This window comes from Coffea arabica, chromosome 5e (assembly GCF_036785885.1).
Source record: "Coffea arabica cultivar ET-39 chromosome 5e, Coffea Arabica ET-39 HiFi, whole genome shotgun sequence".
Lineage (NCBI taxonomy): Eukaryota > Viridiplantae > Streptophyta > Magnoliopsida > Gentianales > Rubiaceae > Coffea > Coffea arabica.
The window spans coordinates 49,743,116-49,762,759 of record NC_092318.1 but is presented as its reverse complement, the minus strand read 5'-3'; the positions used below and the strand labels follow the sequence as shown (position 1 = coordinate 49,762,759).

General features: G+C 36.6%; 2 protein-coding genes and 1 pseudogene across 6 annotated transcripts; 2 read left to right on the top strand and 1 right to left on the bottom strand.

The window, feature by feature from the left end:
• The first annotated feature begins 451 nt into the window (after positions 1-451).
• LOC113689558 (subtilisin-like protease SBT5.3) lies at positions 452-11,423 on the top strand. Of its 2 annotated transcripts, XM_072049007.1 has the most exons (14): positions 452-736; positions 1,755-2,433; positions 2,568-2,667; positions 2,854-3,011; positions 5,886-6,001; positions 6,116-6,213; positions 6,319-6,477; positions 7,656-7,764; positions 8,645-9,173; positions 9,284-9,381; positions 9,469-9,714; positions 9,900-10,014; positions 10,101-10,320; positions 10,478-11,423. In XM_072049007.1, exons 3-14 carry the CDS (start codon positions 2,616-2,618, stop codon positions 11,044-11,046), a joined length of 2,469 nt encoding a protein of 822 aa, XP_071905108.1. In that variant the 5' UTR covers positions 452-736; positions 1,755-2,433; positions 2,568-2,615; the 3' UTR covers positions 11,047-11,423. The 2 variants fall into 2 exon arrangements, with proteins under 2 accessions (XP_071905108.1, XP_071905109.1); XM_072049008.1 differs by lacking the exons at positions 452-736; positions 1,755-2,433; positions 2,568-2,667; positions 2,854-3,011 and adding an exon at positions 4,974-5,783.
• On the top strand, positions 3,577-4,840 carry LOC140006346 (subtilisin-like protease SBT5.3; annotated as a pseudogene).
• A 1,600-nt stretch (positions 11,424-13,023) lies between the features above and the next one.
• On the bottom strand, positions 13,024-18,965 carry LOC113688998 (vacuolar cation/proton exchanger 3). Of its 4 annotated transcripts, none has more exons than XM_027206825.2 (13): positions 18,511-18,965; positions 18,115-18,271; positions 17,112-17,369; positions 16,957-17,024; positions 16,564-16,592; positions 15,389-15,585; positions 15,077-15,289; positions 14,403-14,537; positions 14,085-14,201; positions 13,947-14,000; positions 13,741-13,857; positions 13,560-13,656; positions 13,024-13,454 (listed from the first exon to the last, which is right to left on the bottom strand). In XM_027206825.2, the coding sequence occupies exons 2-13, from the start codon at positions 18,160-18,162 to the stop codon at positions 13,432-13,434; spliced, it is 1,356 nt and encodes a 451-aa protein (XP_027062626.2). In that variant the 5' UTR covers positions 18,163-18,271; positions 18,511-18,965; the 3' UTR covers positions 13,024-13,431. The 4 variants fall into 4 exon arrangements, with proteins under 4 accessions (XP_027062626.2, XP_027062625.2, XP_071905107.1 ...); XM_027206824.2 differs by lacking the exon at positions 18,511-18,965 and adding an exon at positions 18,360-18,504; XM_072049006.1 differs by lacking the exon at positions 18,511-18,965 and adding an exon at positions 18,360-18,504 and having other exon boundaries at positions 14,448-14,537.
• Between the last annotated feature and the right edge of the window lie 679 nt (positions 18,966-19,644).

The following is a 19,644-nucleotide window of genomic DNA, read 5'->3' as shown; positions in this document are numbered from 1 at the left end:
TACATTTTCTTTAATTACTACATTCTAATACCAATTAGCACTAGTTAGATCATATTCCTCTTAGACATGTAATAGATGCTAAGACCTGAATGTTTAGACAATATGTTCAAAAAGATTCTAGTTCGGCCATTTCCAGCAAGATTCTTTAGAGTAATCAGGTTCCTTTTTCAAGGAAAATCTAGACCACTTCAAACCGACATTAACAATATGTTCCTGTCCATATTCATTAGTTTGTTCGCCTGTAAGGAAATCCTGGTTACATCTTGGACTGGGGAGTCCTCTAGGACAAAATTGCGACATAATTAAAGGGCGTGTTCTACTTCTACACATATGTAAAGTCCTAAAAGTTCAATCAGGAGGACGAATACCATTGCTCAACTCCTTCATTTTAACTTGGGCAAATTACATTTTAGCCCCTTGTGCTTTTCGCAAAAACCACATAACCCCCCATCGTTCAAAAAGCTATACATAAACCCCCTGTGGTTTGGGTTGAACTGGCAAATAGACGGAAAGCACCCACCGTAACGATTCGTGGGCAAAATGTCCAAATTACCCTAATATAAATACAAAAAGGAAGCAGATGAGTCAGATTCTTCCTTGTTCTGTCTTTGTCGTGAGAAAAGGAGAGAAAAACATGACCACCGAATGAAGGAGAGAAATTTAACCCACAAAGATCTACCATTGAAGACCAAAAAGTAGCTGTGAAAGAGCATCACGAAAGCTGTTGTTGCATCTGGTAAGTTTTTTGACATCATTTTAGCATATAAGATGCACTTGCATGGTTTTTGAACAGAAACTATCGGGCATTGGAAAGTTAATAAATCAGTGATTATTTTGCTTAAGCGTTGATTAATTTAAAATTTTGCTGCTTTGGGACAATCTGTATTATCATATTTAAGCATAGAATATTTTATCGACTAGAATTGAATTTATGCATTAAGATTAGGGTAAAGAAAATTGCATTCGGGAGTAAAGAAAATCCCGCCTGCATAATAACGTTGAAACCCGCAAGCGGGATTCTGTGTTTTTTCTATTTCAAGGTTAGCTCGCATGCGGGTTAATGTTATATTTGAGCGCGAGAAGAAAAAATTGGTAATTAGGCTCTTTGGGCATTATAAGTAAATATTTAAATTAATGGCAGTTTTATTACACCAATATTATTGTATTATCATTATTATGATTATTGTATTATTTCTTATGCAAATATAACATTTAATTATTTAAATTTGATTTTATTTTTACAATTTATAAAATTTTTATCACTTATATAATATTTTTAAAACCCTAATACATCTAAATTTGATTTTATTTTTCAAATTTATAAGATTTTTATTTTAAAAAATGGGATACGGATAAGATATCCGGTTGGTTCGATTTGCATAGGTGCATATGAGAATATCCGAATACTCTTTAAACCCGCATGCGGGTTTAAGGAGATTATGTCAACTCTCTGACACACTAGTTACCCGTCCAACTTGTGTGTAACTAAAATATATTTAAATAATATATTTCATATTTTTGTTATTTAGAGTTTAACAAAACATTAATATTGGGTAGATTTGAGGGATATGCATAATTTTGCATATTTGTAGGAATATTAGAAAATGGAAAATTTGGGTAAATTCCCAAATTTTGGAGGTAAGGTGCAATCCAAGAACTAAAACAGTCATTTATAAAACCTTAACAGTCATTTATAAAATAGTCATTTATAAAACCTTATCATCACTGCCTCACCAGTTGAACGAAAATTGCAGGTTTGTTCAGCTTCTATCTTCACGGCATTTCTTCTTATTTTTCTTTTGTTCTCTATCTTGGGTTCCTTCACCAACTTTCAGTGCAAAGTCAGCAATAAAGTATTTCGGAAGATGGAAAGAGATGAGGAGCACCCATCTAGGCTTTATTGGGTACGTCAAATTGGTCAGGGGTAATATGGGTATGTTTCCTACTGCTACCAGAAGAACAGGCGCGTTTTGCCCACGAATCGTTACGGTGGGTGCTTTCCGTCTATTTGCCAGTTCAACCCAAACCACAGGGGGTTTATGTATAGCTTTTTGAACGATGGGGGGTTATGTGGTTTTTGCGAAAACCACAAGGGGCTAAAATGTAATTTGCCCTTTTAACTTTGAAAGATAAAGATAGATACTGTGGACAGTTATAAGTCATCGTTCCCCCTTCATATTCTTTCGAAACAAAGTTACCATTAATTAAAATGTTAAGTCTGCATGGGAGAATCCTATATTTTTCTAAAAATCATTCTTTTTTTTTTTTGGGTGTGAGAGAACTCGGAAGAAGGGGAGGGAAGCAAGGAGTTCCTTTTTCCAAGAAAAGGAGCAAATACCAAAAGGAGATACCATGAAAACTAGTGCTTCAGTCATTTGCTTCGTCTTCCTTCTAGCATCATTATTACTTAGTCCCACTTATGCTAAGAAGCAGGTGATCATAGATACTTTTGTATTCTTGTTACTTTGTCTGCCTTCAACAACTGCTTTAGCAAATTGATCAAAGATGATTTGCTAAGTTAAATGATGTGGCTGTTTATGTGTACTAGTCTTATGTGGTGTACTTAGGATCTGATGCCCGTGATTCACCATTAGAAGTCTCAGCTATTGAATACTATGAGAAAGCAAGAGATTCCCATTACGTGCTTCTTGGATCATTCTTGGGAAGGTACGTTTCTTAAGTCCATGTTCTTAAAGAAGCAATTAACAAGACATATTGATGGCTTGATGAGGCAGAAGTTGACCAGATATCTAGTGAGCAGTTTGCAGTGCTGCATCTTGTCTTCTGTGTGGGCTGCTTTTTAAATTCAATAATGTGCGCAACTCTGGATTTAATATTTTCATTCCAATTCAGAACATCCGGATGTTTTATCAGTGTTCTTAACAAACCAAGAAAGTTACACACAACCAGGTCATGGGACTTTCTTGGACTTGAACATGATGGCCAAGTCGGGTCATCATGGACTAAAGCCAGATTTGGTGAAGACACCATCATTGCCAACCTTGACTCCGGTGAGTTTTCTTGGGTCCCTTAAATTTATTAGGCATCCTTCTTGGAAAAATGCAATATTGGTGAATTCAGCGTTGGACTTGAGTCAATTATTATTATCATTAAAATGCTGAAATTGGGATTTGCAATTCAGTTTTTAACATTTGCGTCACAGAAAGGCATATACAAGCACATAGTTATGTAATCATCTTGGATCCTTGAAAACTTATAGATTTAACTCTGAAAAGGTCTTCTAGTCCACTAAAGCCTGTCAGATAGTATCTTCTTTGGTCGGAAACTGCTCTAGCTTCCATGCCAGCAATTGCACGCAGAGGAATGTATTTCAGTTACATAGGGAGATTGAAATCATTAGTTTCTGAATCATAATGCAAGAGGTTTTAGAAGTATATATTTTCTCAAAAGAGAAAAACAAACCGTTAAAAGGTCACGCCAGCACAGGAAATTACTAGTACAATGGTACATGCCACATCCTCTAACCATCCAAACTAGATACTTTGATGATTGTAACAACGATAGCATGCACGTCTATATCCAACTGGCTGCAATAAAATGCATAGAAGCTGGAAAATGACTATAAGAGTAGCATCAGCCACATTTGTTGCTTTATGGGATTCAATCAGGTGTCTGGCCAGAATCAAGAAGCTTCAGTGGAAGGGTCGGACAAGTTCCAGCAAAGTGGAAAGGAATCTGTCAAAATGACTATGATCCGTCTTTTAAATGCAACGGGTCATATTTCTGTCCATTTTTTTCATCTCATCCAACAGCTTTTATATATTCCTTTTCCCTTCAAGATCTAGAGATATTTTTCATAAACATGGAGAAGTTGAAAATTCTCAGTAACAAGTTATAGACTTATAGGAAATTAAGAACTCATGTGCTTTCGTTGACATAATTACCAACTGCATATGAAGAAAACTCATTGGAGCAAGATACTTCAACAAAGGATAATTAGCTGGAAGTGGAGATCCTGTGAGTATGAGTTTAACCCACTTACCGCGAGACTATGAAGGGCATGGATCCCGTACCTTATCAACAGCTGCGGGTAATTTTGTGCCTGGGGCAAGTTTATTTGGATCAGGAAATGGAACTGCAAAAGGTGGATCATCAAAAGCTCGAGTTGCAGCTTACAAGGTCTGTGGGCCTAGAATACCGAATGGAGGCTCATGCTTTGATGCTAATATTTTGGCTGGCTTTGATATGGCTATCTTTGATGGAGTTGATGTAATTTCAGTATCACTTGAAGGAGATGCTCGCAAATATTATGAAGATAGTATTGCAATTGGCTCATTTGATGCCGTTAAGCATGGAATTGTAGTGGTCTGCTCAGCAGGAAATGAAGGACCTGATCCTGCTACTGTTTCCAATGCTGCATCTTGACAGATCACAGTTGGGGCAAGCACCATAGATAGAAAGTTTGCTGCTAATCTTATCCTTGGCAACAATATGAGCACAACAGTTTGTTTTCTATCTTTAAGTTTTGTGTTCTGAGTTTAATTTCCTTGCATATTCTACAAGATGCTTTTCCTGATTAGATATTTCTTCCCTACAGGGAGGGAGTTTTTCAGATAAAAAATTGCCAAACAATACATTCTTTCCATAGATAGAAAGTTAGCTGCTAATCTTATCACAAAAACACAGGAAGATGCAATTTGATGATCAAGATAGACCCCTAAACCTCTTCTGTTTTTTTTTTTTTTTTAGTTTTATCTCTATTTGGAGTCTTGTATTTGTTTCCCTGTGATTGACTTGTTACTGTCACATAGGTTTGTAATATTATGGGTTATAAATAGTGTCTGTAAATAAGATGTATAAAAATCACAGTTCCAATTAAGTTGCATTTTCTCATTATTTTAATCACTTGCATATTGCAATCGATACAAGCAAGAATCTTTTGCATATCTCTCCGATAAAATAACAATTTTGACGCAGAAACAATTACAAAATTGGCACCAGATTTTTTTCTCTATCTACACCACATTTACTTGTTGCCATTTCAGTTCGTGTATTGCTGTAATCAACCGGTAAAATTGAGATGAGGAAAAGATTCATTGAGTCAATATTGCAGCCTGTGTGTGTCCAGGGGCATTTCAAATCATGATGCTTCATTTTGAACAAGTACTACACTTCTGGATTTAGTGACAAAGTTGTTTCAGGACACTTGAATGAGACTGTTCTTCTACGGGGCCTAATTTCGAAGACCTTGAAATCTTGTTTTGGATCTTTCAGCAGTGTAAATCTTGGCAGGGTTAAGCGTGAAGCAATGAGTTGTTCGTAGTTTAGATAAATTTGGAAATTAGATGGATAAGACTGATGGACCACCATATATACTTTACAATGCGAAAATTCGAGCTTGAAAGTTGCATGCTAAATAAGATTCCATTTCTTAATTATCAGGAAATGGGGAAAAATAAACAACTCTGTCTTCGAAGATATTACACAAGTAGGAGAATCCTAATTGGTTGATTTCTCCTTCATTTTCTCTTACGAAGATATAGAGATCAGGACAGGACAGTTATAATCGATTGTTTCCTCCTCCGTTTTCTCTATAAAACAAATAACTATAATAACTGCCACATAATAACTGAAAAACTATAAATAGCTACATATGTCTGGACTGGAGCATCCCTGAACAATTCTTTCTTGTGGGAGCACTAAAAGGAGGAGGAAATTAAGGTTTCCAAGAAAAGGAAGCAATGAGAACTATTGCTTCAACCCTTTTCTTACTTCCCCTTCTTTTTTCAGCATTATTCAGTCCCTCTTTTGCTACAAAAAAGGTAAATAAAAAAATCAAAATTTGTTTGCCTTAAATATATAACTCAGTTAGAATTATTTTGTTGAACAAAATAATTTTCTTCTTTTTAATTTATGTTTCGCAGCCTTACATAGTCTACTTGGGATCTCATTCACGTGATCAAAATGTAGAAGTCTCAGCTGTTGAATATGATAGAACAAGAGAATCCCATTATTCGCTTCTTGGATCATTCTTGGGGAGGTATGGAAGTGTGTATTTCTCATGAAGAAGCTGAAGTCCTTTGTTTTTCTTTTTTTCCCCTTAATTCAATGTCTAATGTGCTGCTTTTTATGTTTTAACTTCCACTAATAACAGCAGCGAAAAGGCAAAAGACGCAATTTTCTACTCTTATACAAGACATATTAATGGCTTTGCTGCAATACTTGATGAGGCAGAAGCTGCTGAGATATCAAGTACGAAATTTGGAAGTGCTTCTTCTTATGCTATTGTTTATTGGATAGCTGTTTTTATTCTACTTTTTGTGCATAAAGGTTGACTTGGCTTTCATGACAATTCAGAACATCCGGATGTTCTATCAGTTTTCTTGAGCGAACAAATCAAATTATACACAACCAGGTCATGGGAGTTTCTGGGGCTTGAGCAAAATGGCCAAATCCAGCCATCATGGGCTCAGGCAAGATTTGGTGAAGACACCATCATTGCCAATATTGACTCTGGTGAGTTGATTAGCTCCCTTGGATTTATTAAAAATTTGTTTCAGCAAAATGCATTCTTGATGACTTCGTCATTGAACCTGAGTTTATTCATAATTCATCTGGGAATACTAAAATGGAAAAACCATCTAGTTCTGGAATAATGCAAGTCATGTATCTTACCAATTGATCAATAGATGTATCCAAATCAGCAGCCTGATGTGTAGTTAATAGGCAGAAATTTTTCTCAAGATTCTTGTGTTGTCTTTTTCCTTGTGCAATCAGAGTATGCAACTAATAACTTGCACGTAGAACATTGACTTGATTATACAACAGAATTACTTCTTACGTTCATCTCATTTTTGCCAAAGATGCACGCAAAAAGGTTACTCATAATAATCATCAACAGTATATGATTTTCGTTTTTCTAAATCTTGTTTATGGTGCTGGAATGACCTACCATCTAATCTAGGTAGTCATCGTCAAGCATGGTTGACTGTGCAGTCACTACAAATTTGCTTGTTTGAGAAATGCAATTGGCACTGTAACCCCTTCTAAAAATTGAAGTCGCATTCTGCATTACCATAGGGACAAAACAGGAGGAGATTTGGCAGTGACAATTTGGAAGCTCGTAGCAGAAGTAGCCTGGTTGTTTAGCTGTGACTGGTTCAGATTTCCCTACCTAGTTTTTTGTACCCTTAATAATTTGGTGTGAAGTGTAAATAGTTGAGGCCATCAGAGTTGAACATTGAAAATATCTAAAAATAAAAGAGTATCCAGCATGTGCATCTGTAACTGGCTCGGCGCATTGTTCTGTCATCCTCGTACTTGGGCAGAAAACAATTTGACTTCCTCAGATGCAACATTTTCAGTTTGGAACGGTACCTGCAGGTCACAAAGTCTAAAGTTTCATCTCAAACAAACCTTTTGATGGATCATAGCATCCGCATTTGTGCATTTGCATAGCTAATTGGCTGGATTAATATGCTCATAAGTTGAAAAATGGCAAGAGTACAAGACATTAGCTCACAGGCCTCAACAAGATGGGATGAAATCAAAGATAACTTAATTGGCGATAGAGCCAAACCAGAAAGAAGGATCAGACTTCTTTCTTCTTACTTTTTTCTTCATTTCCGTTTAGCAATTGCTGTCTCTTACTGGCTTTGTCCACCCTTATTCTTCCTTTTACGGGATTCAAACAGGTGTCTGGCCAGAATCAGAAAGCTTCAGTGATGAAGGATACGGACCGATTCCAGCAAGGTGGAGAGGAATTTGTCAAAATGAGAATGATTCAACCTTTAAGTGCAATAGGTCAGATTTCTCTTTTCACCTTGATCTCTTTATCTGTTAACTTTCATTAATTACTTTGTATCTATCAAAGCATCACAGTACAATTCTTTTTCCTTTAAAGATCCAGAGAAATTATTTATTTCATATCCTTTGAAAATTTAAAAAGGTTTTCATTTCTTATTAGTTGCAGATCCTATGTAAAACACATTATAGGAAGTTGAAGAGAACTAGATTTTCTCTGAGTCCTAGAAGACTCTTGGTTTGAACTACAATTGATCCTTCACTTGAAAAGGAGTAACTTTATTGCCTGAAGTCTCGATATCTATACTTCTGTATGATGCTTATACTTGAATGACAATGTGTTTTGGTCTCGATTAATTGAAATAATTACTACAAGAACATAAAAAAGTTTCAACCTTTAACAGAAATCATAGTAAATTGTAAAGTCAGTTAGTCTCTACTCTTACCGAAAGTCATCTTCAAGTTGAACCATATGGTTTCCTCCTAAACAGATAATTCCTAAAAGGATCCTCCACTAAGATTGCTTAAAAATCTAAATATTTGTTTTTTCTGTATCAGACAACTGGTACCTCAAAATTTGACCATTACCTATTTTTATCATGCACAATTAGTGAAGATTCAAGGAATTGCCAATGTAAATATTCTGGTTTTCTTCAAAGGAATTGGTTTCCTTTCTTTGCACTAAAATTTGGGGACTGAACTTCCATATCGGACTCAAACAACTAAAAGAAGTTCGGAGTTAAGAAATAACGCATTCTACTTTAATAAAACTTTTTCTGCTTTCACGAAAGCCAATCTCATAGGCCTCAGCCTACTTGAAGTCAAAATTAACTTCCACATAATATGCTCTGGTTGACTTTGTTGCCAACTATGTATGAAGGAAACTCATCGGAGCAAGATACTTCAGCGAAGGATTTTTTAGCATGCTGACACCAAATGCAAATAGAAGTGTTTTTAACTCACCACGAGACGTTGCAGGCCATGGAACCCATACCTTATCCACAGCTGGTGGTAATTTTGTAGCCGGAGCAAATTTATTTGGGTTAGGAAATGGAACAGCAAAAGGTGGATCACCAAGAGCTCGAGTAGCAGCTTACAGGGCTTGCCAAGGTGAAGGCTGCCAAATGGCAGATATTTTGGCTGCTTTCGACATGGCTATCGACGATGGTGTTGATGTGATTTCACTGTCAGTTGGAGGGGGAATAATCTCTGATTATACTAGAGGCATTGCGATTGCCTCGCTTCATGCTGTTAAGCGTGGCATTGTAGTTGTTGCTGCAGCCGGTAATGATGGTCCTAATCCTGATACACTAGACAATGATGCACCCTGGCAAATCACAGTTGGGGCAAGCACCATGGATCGACAGTTTCCTAGTTATCTTGTCCTTGGCAACAACTTGCGAATCAGAGTTAGTGTTTTTTTTTCTTTTTCTCTTTTCTGTTCTTTTGTAACTGTCAGTAATCTTTATAGGCATTAGTTTGCATGATGCATTCGTTGATCAGAAATTATCCTCTACAGGGAGAAAGCTTCTCGGATAAAGTATTACCAAACAACACGTTCTTTCCAATTGTTCCTGCCAGATCTGTTAAAGCTGCCAATGCATCAGATCTAGACGCGTAAGCTTTTGAATCTGTTAGGACTCCTAAATGTGATTTGATTCCCTCATAACCTGCAATATATTTGATATTTCCCTTTTCTTGCAGTGATATATGTAAGGATGGAGCACTGGATCCTACTCTAGCAAAGGGAAAGATCTTGGTTTGCCTGCGAGGTGGGGGAATTGGAAGGCTGGACAAGGGCGTAACTGCTGCTATGGCTGGTGCTGTAGGATTGGTTCTTGCCGATTACAAGGGCTTGGATGAAGTTATCAGTGATGCTCATGTTCTTCCTGCTTTGGAAATCTCTTACGATGATGCAGAAGCAGTTAACGCTTATATTAATTCCACGAGGTAAGATGACATCCAATAACATTATCGTGTCATGCAACTGAAGAGGAACAATCCAACAGTAACATATAACTTGAAATTACTCACAATTCAAAAATAACCTGTTCTTTTTCATTCTAGAAAATTTACCAAAATATATCTGTTCTCCATTTCCTTTTTCTTTTCTGAATATTGAAATGTTTTGGCAGAAATCCTACTGCTTATATTACTCCCCCAACAACTGAACTGGGTATAAAGCCAGCACCAGCCGTGGCAAGGTTTTCAGGAAGGGGACCTGCTGGTGTCGCTCAAGACATCCTCAAGGTTAGTCAGTTGAGCCGCTAGATTACTTTGTCATGCCATGCTCCCTGATATCTTTCTAATACGTTCCTATTTTCAACGCTTATCAGCCTGATATCATTGCACCCGGAGTAAGTGTGATTGCTGCTTACACTGAAGCACATGGGCCAGCATCCGATGGCTATGGTTTCGATAAGCGAAGAGTCCCCTATTTTGCACAAACAGGAACTTCGATGGCATGCCCTCATGTTGCTGGTGTTGTCGGCCTCCTCAAAACTCTCCATCCAGATTGGAGTCCGGCAGCAATCAAATCAGCTATTATGACCACTGGCAAGTCCTCACAACCCATGAACTTAAAAAAAAAAACCATTATACTATTGAACTCTCCATCCAAATTGGAGAAAAACCCTGTCTAAACTTTCACTCCCTGCACACAATTTTATTATTGATCAGCATTTTGACATTTGGTTTCGAAATCACTTCACAGCAAGAACTCAGGATAACACTGGAAAGCCAATTACAGTGTCAGATGATCAACTTCATCCAAAGGGCACACCTTTTGCCTACGGAGCAGGACATATCCTTCCTAGCCGTGCTATGGATCCTGGATTGGTTTATGATCTAACAGACCAAGATTACTTCACCTTTCTATGTTCAATGGGCTATAATCAATCCCAATTTGCTTTCCTAGTAAACGCCTCAGCCACATGCCCGCCACCAATTAAGCTCTACAACTTCAATTACCCTGCAATAGCTGTTCAGAATTTTAATGATTCAGTCACAGTTACTAGGACCGTGAAGAATGTTGGTTCCTCCCCAGCAACTTACACCGTCCATGTTCGCAACCCTGCTGGATTATCGGTTGATGTTCAACCAAAAACACTTGCTTTTGCAACAATTGGTGAACAGAAAAGCTTCAACGTCACAATTACAGCTACAAAGGCTGGTGCAGCCAGAGAATATGTGTTTGGATCGTTTACATGGTTAGATGGGAAGCATTCTGTAAGAAGTCATATTGCAGTAAAGGCATTCTGTACGAAGTGTCCACCATATTGATTCCTAACCTGAACGGACCCTCCCGGTCATCGGTGGACTCGTTTCAGATATAACTCAACGTGACTCAGCTGATACTGACCGAGTACGAATCCATTGATCGCAAAAGTAACGGACAATGCCCATGAGACACACCAGCGGCATATTTTCGTTCCATTTTTTTCTTTTTTTCCTCTAGATTTGGAGTCATGCATGGACATGAACCTCCAAAATTGTCAATGACAACAGTAGAGTATGTTCTAAAGTAGCAACAGTATGCACCAGCAGGATTAGTATACAGACTCAAATAACAAGATATGAGACATCATCTCATTTCTTGTTGGGATACCAAACCAAGTCTAAAAATATTTATTTATTTATATATATATTTATTAGTTTTATTGGAATCACGTTTTTAGTAATTGTATGATTTAAGAATTTGTGTTTTATTTGGTAATTTCTTGTGTAAATGATTTCTCTTACAACAAATCTGATAAATTATAAATAGGACATTAATTTAAACTATTTTCTTGAGAGAGTCTAAAAGAATTTGTCAGGTTTTCTATTATGGCGTGACTTTTTTCATTGTTTGAAATTTTAATAATATTGTGAGTTGAGTTTATTATTTTCTTCCCTCCCACATATATTTTGAGTGTTTGTTTTATCCCTTCAATTCTGTAACCCTGCACGGATTGATTATTATTAGAACTCTAAAATTTGGGTTCTACATTTCTGAATAAATTTTTTGAGAGTTATATGCATAATGGACGTTATTCAACCATCTGTATTGATTTTCTTTCCAGTATTTTCAGGCTAATAAATCCTTCACAAGTGGGATAGGTTTTAATAAAGGAAATAAATGACTTGGGTTGTGGGTATAAATCAAACAAATGTCAGGTTTGACCATTTCCCCTCAATAAAAGATCATCACGCAGTGATTCCATGACGACATTAGGAAAGATATGTGATTACAATTGTGGTTTGATACCAAATTAGCCACTTTGACAGTGAGATGGAAAGGGTCAGAACACCAGATGTGAGTAAAAGTAAGTCATTTTGATTATCAGAAGTAAGTCATTTTGAAAGTGAGATGAAAAGTGTCAGACTATACGAGTAAAAATTGCATTTTTTTATTGGGTTAGAAATGCTACTGTATCCTACAGAGCATAAATTTGATATCGTACAAAGTTTCTTTTCTAGTTGAATGAAATGTAGAAAATAATTAAGAGCTACTATTTGTGAACCATAATTGAGTTGTCAAAACTTATGGACGGCAATAACTTAGTTGCTTCTTAGCCAAATATGTCCACAATGACAACAATTGTATGTCTTAGAGGATGGATGAATTTGGTGGTTCAGAAGGAGAGAGTGTAAATGAAAGATATCGTATTCGAGTACAGTATCTTATTTTGTCCATCATCGTGTCTTATTAAAGCATTATTTACATATCGATAACAGTTTCGAATATGTCATATATCAATTCTCTTTCTCAAAAATATAGAAGAAGAGGGTATAAGCGCCAATATCTGCCATGAAGGGACTAAGTCATAACAAATGGGAAGCCATACGACTCAACTCCAACAAAATAACTTGGATATAGCTAGCTCTTTTAGGTACTTGAATATTTCCTAATTGTTCAGATCCATTTACAGTTATTGTTTCTGTGAACATAGTAGCTAAATAATCGCAACATGTTACATAGGTTAAGAAACAACATTTTGCCCTCCTTACCCTATTTTGCTCGGTATTTGCATGGTTCGAAAAAGGTATACATAAAGTATTATAATTCCTTGGTATTAATTTTGCTTTTGCTTTTATTAGTAGTGATATTTTTCTCCACCTCAGTGCTTCGCCCAAAGTAAGCTAGTATTTTTATTCAAAAATTGCAGGAAAACACAATTACTAATTGTCTTTCTAATTTTACAGAATCAGATATATTCTTGCTTTCCACTACATACAATTAGTTAGAAGATACGTTCAAAAAAAAAAAATACTTCCCACTTCTACACAATTGATCCCTTCAACATTTTTTTTTCTGGCAAGTAATCAAATTGTCAATGAAGCTCATCCGTACATTCTTGGATTGCCTCAACTCCATTTAATCCTTAATTTCAATCTACTTCATTAAACTATGTATACATTCAGTTTACACTGTTGTCTAACTTCTATGAAAAACACCATTCTCAACATCCAGCATCCTTCCACAGGGCAATAAAATCACCCAGCAGCTAGCTGCCTTAAAAGAGATGCAAAAACCTCATCGATATCTAGAAGTAAAAACTGACAGCAAAGAATGGTTCATCAATCATCATAACTCATATGAATTCAAGCAGGAATCTTCTGCTGTAGGATCAGAATCTGTAATCCAGCCTTCTTGTGACCATGAATATGCTATGTTGTGTAGACTTATTATGTCTTTTTGGGTTTGTCCTCTGCAGAATAATTATATTGTGTCATATTTCGAGCATCATCAAGAAAGCCCTTAGCAAAGCCAGCCTCCCAACACCCCCACCCCATTGTAAAGAGAGACAACTTACGTATGGATTTGGGGTCTATATGTACAAAGAAACTTGCAGCAACTATCAGATAGCAGAGAAGGAGCATCAACCCTTTAAAGTAATTAGATGTTCCCTCCTGCATGCAAGCACATATTAGATATTAAGTATTGAAATATTAATCAAGGAAAAAACACCCAAGCAATAGTTCAAAGAAGAATGCCTGCAGCATGAAGGCTACTACAAGCACAGTCATAAAGAGTGTGGCTGTCTCAAACAGCTGAAAGTTCAGATCCATAGGACGCCCCATTATCCACCCAACTACTACACAGAAGGGGATCTGCAATCATTGCAGCAAATATTACAATGCTCTTACATTTAGCAGTTCACCAATGAGTTTACAAACAATCTTATAAATTAACCACCTACCCCAAACATGGAAATCTGTGTCGAGGAGCCTATGGCTACTCCTAGTGAGATGTCCTGCAGGAATTTTGCGGGTACATTAGCAACTTTAATGCCAATCTGAACCTATGTCAAGTAAACGTAAACAAGTCAAGAACTCACAAGTTTGTCTTTTACTGCAAACATTACAGCTCCTGCATGTTCTGCTGCATTACCAACAATGGGAAGCAGGATGACACTTATAAAGGCCACCGGAATATTCATTGCAACAGATGCGCCCTGGAAACTGACTATGTAAGAATGCCTTACAAAAGACGAAGCAAGATAATATGGCAGGTATTTTAATAGGGCAAATACTGTGTGTGTTTCTTGTGCCATTTATGTCTCATCAAATCATAGGACATGTATGCAATGTACCAGGAAAAACCACAATAAATTTGTAAAACTTGAACTGTATAAAGACTGTAAACATGTATGAACCTCTATTGCATTAACTAGGTACTCGGATAGGACTGATATCCATACAGTCAAAATTGATAGCCAGCTAATTGATTCCCATTTCGAAATCTGAGGGGCTTCTTCATCATCTGAATTGCTATCATCCTGACTCTCTCCCTGAATGAACATAACGTCTTAGAATCAACACTTTGCTCTCCAAACAATAAGAAGAGAAGTAGAGTCATATGTAATGCATGTTACTATATCGAGTAAATCTCCAGCATTGACTCTGAAATTCCACTAAATACACATCCCATGTAAATCAGAAAACTTGCCAGCACAAAATTGGAGAAGGACAAATTAAAAAAGATAATCCAAGAGAATACCTTTGGAAACTTGTAAAATAACTTCATACACAGTACTATAAATAACAGTATTATCTATAATTCTGAAGAGAAGATATTTGTCTAAAGTTCTATACTCTAGTGAACCGTCAATTTAAACCAATGACCATTCCTTCCCAGGCAGAGTTTAACAATTAGGCACCTAATTCACATATCTTGTGCATTCTGGTTCTTGGGCTGGGGAGGGGAGGAGGGAGGACATAGCAACATTATTGCATGGTCCATGCCTAGTCGCATGAAAGTCAAGAAAGGTGCCTAATGGTGCAAGATGGAAGAAACAATATATTATTATTGAACAAAAACAGCAATAACCTCATTAATTGGAGAATACATGTTCTTTTGGCTTGTCAGCTGGAAAAAAAGATAAGCACCATATGCAGCAAGCATAACACAGCTGCTAAACCTTGAAAGGGCCAACTCTGACTTCCCAAAATGTAACTCAGTTCGTGTGAAATGGAGGACAGCTGGGAACAACAGGCCCATTACTGCCATCAAGAGCAACCCCGAATTCATCACTGCATTTGCCTATCAAGTAAAATTTGGAAATTTTCAACTGTTCAGGCAGCCATGGAACAGCATCCCTAAAGGGATATTACAACACGTAAAATCAAGTAGTTGTCCAACCTTGTCAAACACTTGCTCCTTGTTAGAATGAACAATACCACCACCAAAAAATGCACAGCCGAGCACAAGCAACATATTTGACAGAATTGAGCCCAAAAGTGACTGCTGAACAACGCGTATCATGCCACTTCTCAGTGCATACATTGATATTATTAGCTCCGTTGCATTTCCAAACGTAGCATTTAGAAGACCTCCCACTGCAAAATATGGACCAAAGTTTTTGCTGATTAAAACGCTAATAAACATTGCACAGGAACTGAAAGCATTTAATGGAGAATACAAAATTGACATTGCCAACATCCATAGGTACCCAAAACACATGCAGTTAGTAGAGACTTCTCGCAATATTTGAACAAAACAATTTGAGAAATCAGTAATAGCACACAAGTCGGTTTATAACTTTCAAGAGTTAGTAAAGCTGCACAAAATAGATATGAAAATGGCTATATGAGTTTATGGGTACAAATTTCTTGTTTTAACCATGGGAAAGGCAATAAAAATGCGGCCAAACCACATTCAAGAAGGGGGATGCAGTGCAGCACAATATGCAAAACATGCTGGAAGGCAAAAAATATTGTATTAGTCTGAATTATCCACCGAGACCGGGGAGACATGCCATCAAACAAGTTGATGTGGTTGGTTGAAGTGGAACTGCAGGATAATGAGTTACTATTGTCCGTTGAGCCAGTTATGCCTCTGTTTGTGTGTCTCACTCTCACATCACATCATCTTAAAAACACAAATGCCAACCGTTATTCTATTTAAGACAAGAATTCCACCTCATCCACATAGATTACAAAGATGAAGAGGATGAATCTAGAAGGCAGATGGCATATAATGATGGCAATGTCATTATCTTTGATCAGGCTAGTGAAGAAAGTCTTCATACAATATCATACACATAAAGGAAAACAGTAACATATAAGGCACAACAATAGTAGCTTATTAAAGAGAAGGGAAATAAGTTGTGAAGCTTGTACCTTTCCTTTCTACAGATCCTTTCGACATAGTAAGAAACATTTCAAAACTAGAATTCTTGAGCAAAACTGGTTATTTTTGGCATGACGTGAAAAGGAAAAAGTGGTCATCTATCCTGACATAGAGGAACGCTAACAACTAATAGAGAACCAACTAAACAGATAGCAAAGGATAATGTGAGCAGTTGGGAGAAGAACCTGTAGGTCCGGTGAAGAAAGCCAGCTGCCTACATAAAAATTAAGCTAACAATTGTCAGGCACTGAAAATTTGTCAGAGGCTGACAAAATGAACAAGAGCCTATGTTACATGGACTTGATGTCAAATTTGAAAATTCTTTGTAGTTGGTTACTATAAAACAGGTCCTGTATGTAGGAATAAAACAGAAGTATGGATTTGCACAAAATCTTCCTCTCTGCTATAGAGCACTATGTGATTTTCTTCTCAGGCCAAATGGCCAATGATACAGGAGCACATTGTATTCAGTCCAAAGGTCAAGCTAATGATGATCTGCCTCATTCATGTGATTAGCATATTAACACCCCCAAAAAAAAAAAAAGTGAACATAGTCATAGGTTTGTAGTGAGCATTACTCTGTTGCCCAACCCAGTCGCTCTGCCAGAGGTATGATGCCTAGTAAGCTCAAAAGGAATACCCATCCCTGAAAAAGAGTTTACAAGATCAGGTGAATGGGAAAACTTACAGAAATTAGTTTGGTAAATGGTGGGAGAGCAAGAGACTGACTTACATGATGGCTTGTCAATTTGTCAACCAGTATTGCTAAAGGCCCACAAAGGACAAGTATATTTAGCTTATCAGATAAGAGAACAATTCTAATGCTGTTGAATGCCCGTCTAAGTATACATCTACAACTAATCTCTTCTACATCACAAAAATATCTGCGAGGAGCAGCATCAAGAGAAGATGTCTTTATAGAAATCATCCTCGGGCTGCTGAGACTCTCATCCTCAAGCTCAAGAACCGATCTTCCCTCTAGAGATCCCATCTGATGAATCAATATGCTTTTGTTAGATACTGTCACAGAAGCTCTGTCAAAATAGCTATAGAGCTCATCCGTTCTTCCTTTGGCCTCAAGTCAGTATGATACAACACAGCTTATTAGAAATTTGCTAGAAAAATAAATAAAATGTCGACGTTTACTGCCTGTTAAACATGGGGCATGCATACTTTGGTAAGCATGAAGGAAGCCTGATGTTAGCAGAAGCAGCAGCAATCCAAAATACAGTTGCGCAAGCCCCTTCCCCCTTGTTTCACTGACCTGAAAACTCATCCGATATTCAATTTGGGAGTGGCAATTGGTAGTTCTTCCACTATCAAACCCATTAATTCCTCTAGATTCACTTGATTGAGATTAATTGTTATAATCACAAACTCTAAATTTACCTTCTGCTTGGTGGAAAGAATTGAGAGCTAGACACAGCAGAAAATTTTTTATCTTTTTCATCAAGTAAACAACTAAAAATTCCTAAGGAAGTTTGTGAATTTTAAGAATAACAGTGCAGTGATTAAAGGACAAAACAGATGTTTTTTTCTTTTACTTCCCATGTTTACTCTTCCTATGTTTACTATCTTTCTCTTTCCTACTCCACTCTCCCAAATTGTGGCAATGCTAACAGAGTAATCAAAGATTGCATGCAAGTAGGACAATTCATAAGATCATTTTCTCCTTGAGACTTATAAATAGACACGTATAAATATGCAAAATAAAAGTCAAGATGGAAGAAACTCACCTCAAGGTGGGAATTGACCCCTGACATAGATGAGTTCTGATCAGCCATCTTCCTCTATTGTTGTCCTTGCCAGGCTGATCATAAAACCAACACTGTCCCATCTCCATACATGGGCATAACTGTTCCACAACCCAATTCACCAAATCCAGCAAGAGATCTGCACAACCCCATAAATTATGAAAATCCTTTGACCATCACTCCGATACAAATGGTATCAGAAATTGCCAAGAATCAATAGAAAATACCAAAGTCTACGAAAGAATATCCACACTACTAGTCACCAGGAAATTACACATGAAAACCGATGGTCCTCATACTTAAAACTTAAGAAAATGCCTGGATTGATAGAGACAGATGCAGAGAAACTACAGTAACAACAATTAATGGGAATCACACCTTAATGAAGTCAACAACTGCTGCATGTCTGTTCAATGTCAAATAATGGGAAAAAACTTTTGATTGGCCAGTCAGCAAAACCATCAAAAACCAAAATTTGATAAGACTTTGTTATTTTCTTCCTACTTTCTCATCAAAATTAAATCTTTTCTTTTTTTAGAAGTCTTTTTGATGCTTAAAGCGTAGTTTTCGTGGCAAAGGCGGTTGTTGTACGAAAATAGAGGTGCTTAAAAAGTTGGTTTTCAAAGCAAAAATCTGTAGAAAATGTGAAAGATGAAACTACATTCTAGGCGTTCGATGTATTCGACGCAAGGAGTAAAACATCGGATCAGTCCGTTTTTTTGTCATTTGGCACGGAACACTTGCTGCCTTCTCCTTTTCTGGCGGCAATTCTGCAGGCCATTTTCCATTGAGTTTTTGGGTCTATCTATTCTTTCCATCCTGCCTGTTTCTTCTAGAGTCCGTCCAATGCATCATGCATCAAAGTAAGAAATTTTTTTTTTTGGTTCAAATCAAAAAAGATCCTTAAGTAAGATTTTTTATTTTTTTTTTGGTTTCAAATCAAAGTAAGATCCTTAAGGATAAAAAAAAAGTTCGAGTATCCATGCATTTGAGGTTACTAGGTACCATCATTTTTTTCCTCGTCTTTTCTTATGAAAATGTACAAAAGATAGAAACAAATCACAAAAGAATTGCTGTATTTTCTAGTTCATCATTTTAGCATGAGGGAGGAGGGAAATGGATGTTGCAGTCACAGTCACCATAGTGCATGTTGCTATTAGGGTATCCACAATGCTATTACACCTTGTGGAGTGTAATTCATATGTCACGTCAGCATTCCACTTTCTCCTCTTTTATTACACTTTCACTCACAATGAATTACACTCCATAAGGTGTAATAGCATGGGTCCACAATTAAATTAAATATTTATTTTAATAATGCATAACCCATATCTCATAAATATATAAAGTAATTTTTAAAAATAATTTTGTTACTTTTAAAAAATAAAGTACTAACTTTCATTAAATTTTTTACCTTTTGAATTTTTTATTTTCTAAAAATGATATTATTAATTTTTAAGTTTGAATAATATATCTTTTTCTATCTCTCAAAAATAATATATTGTTATTTTT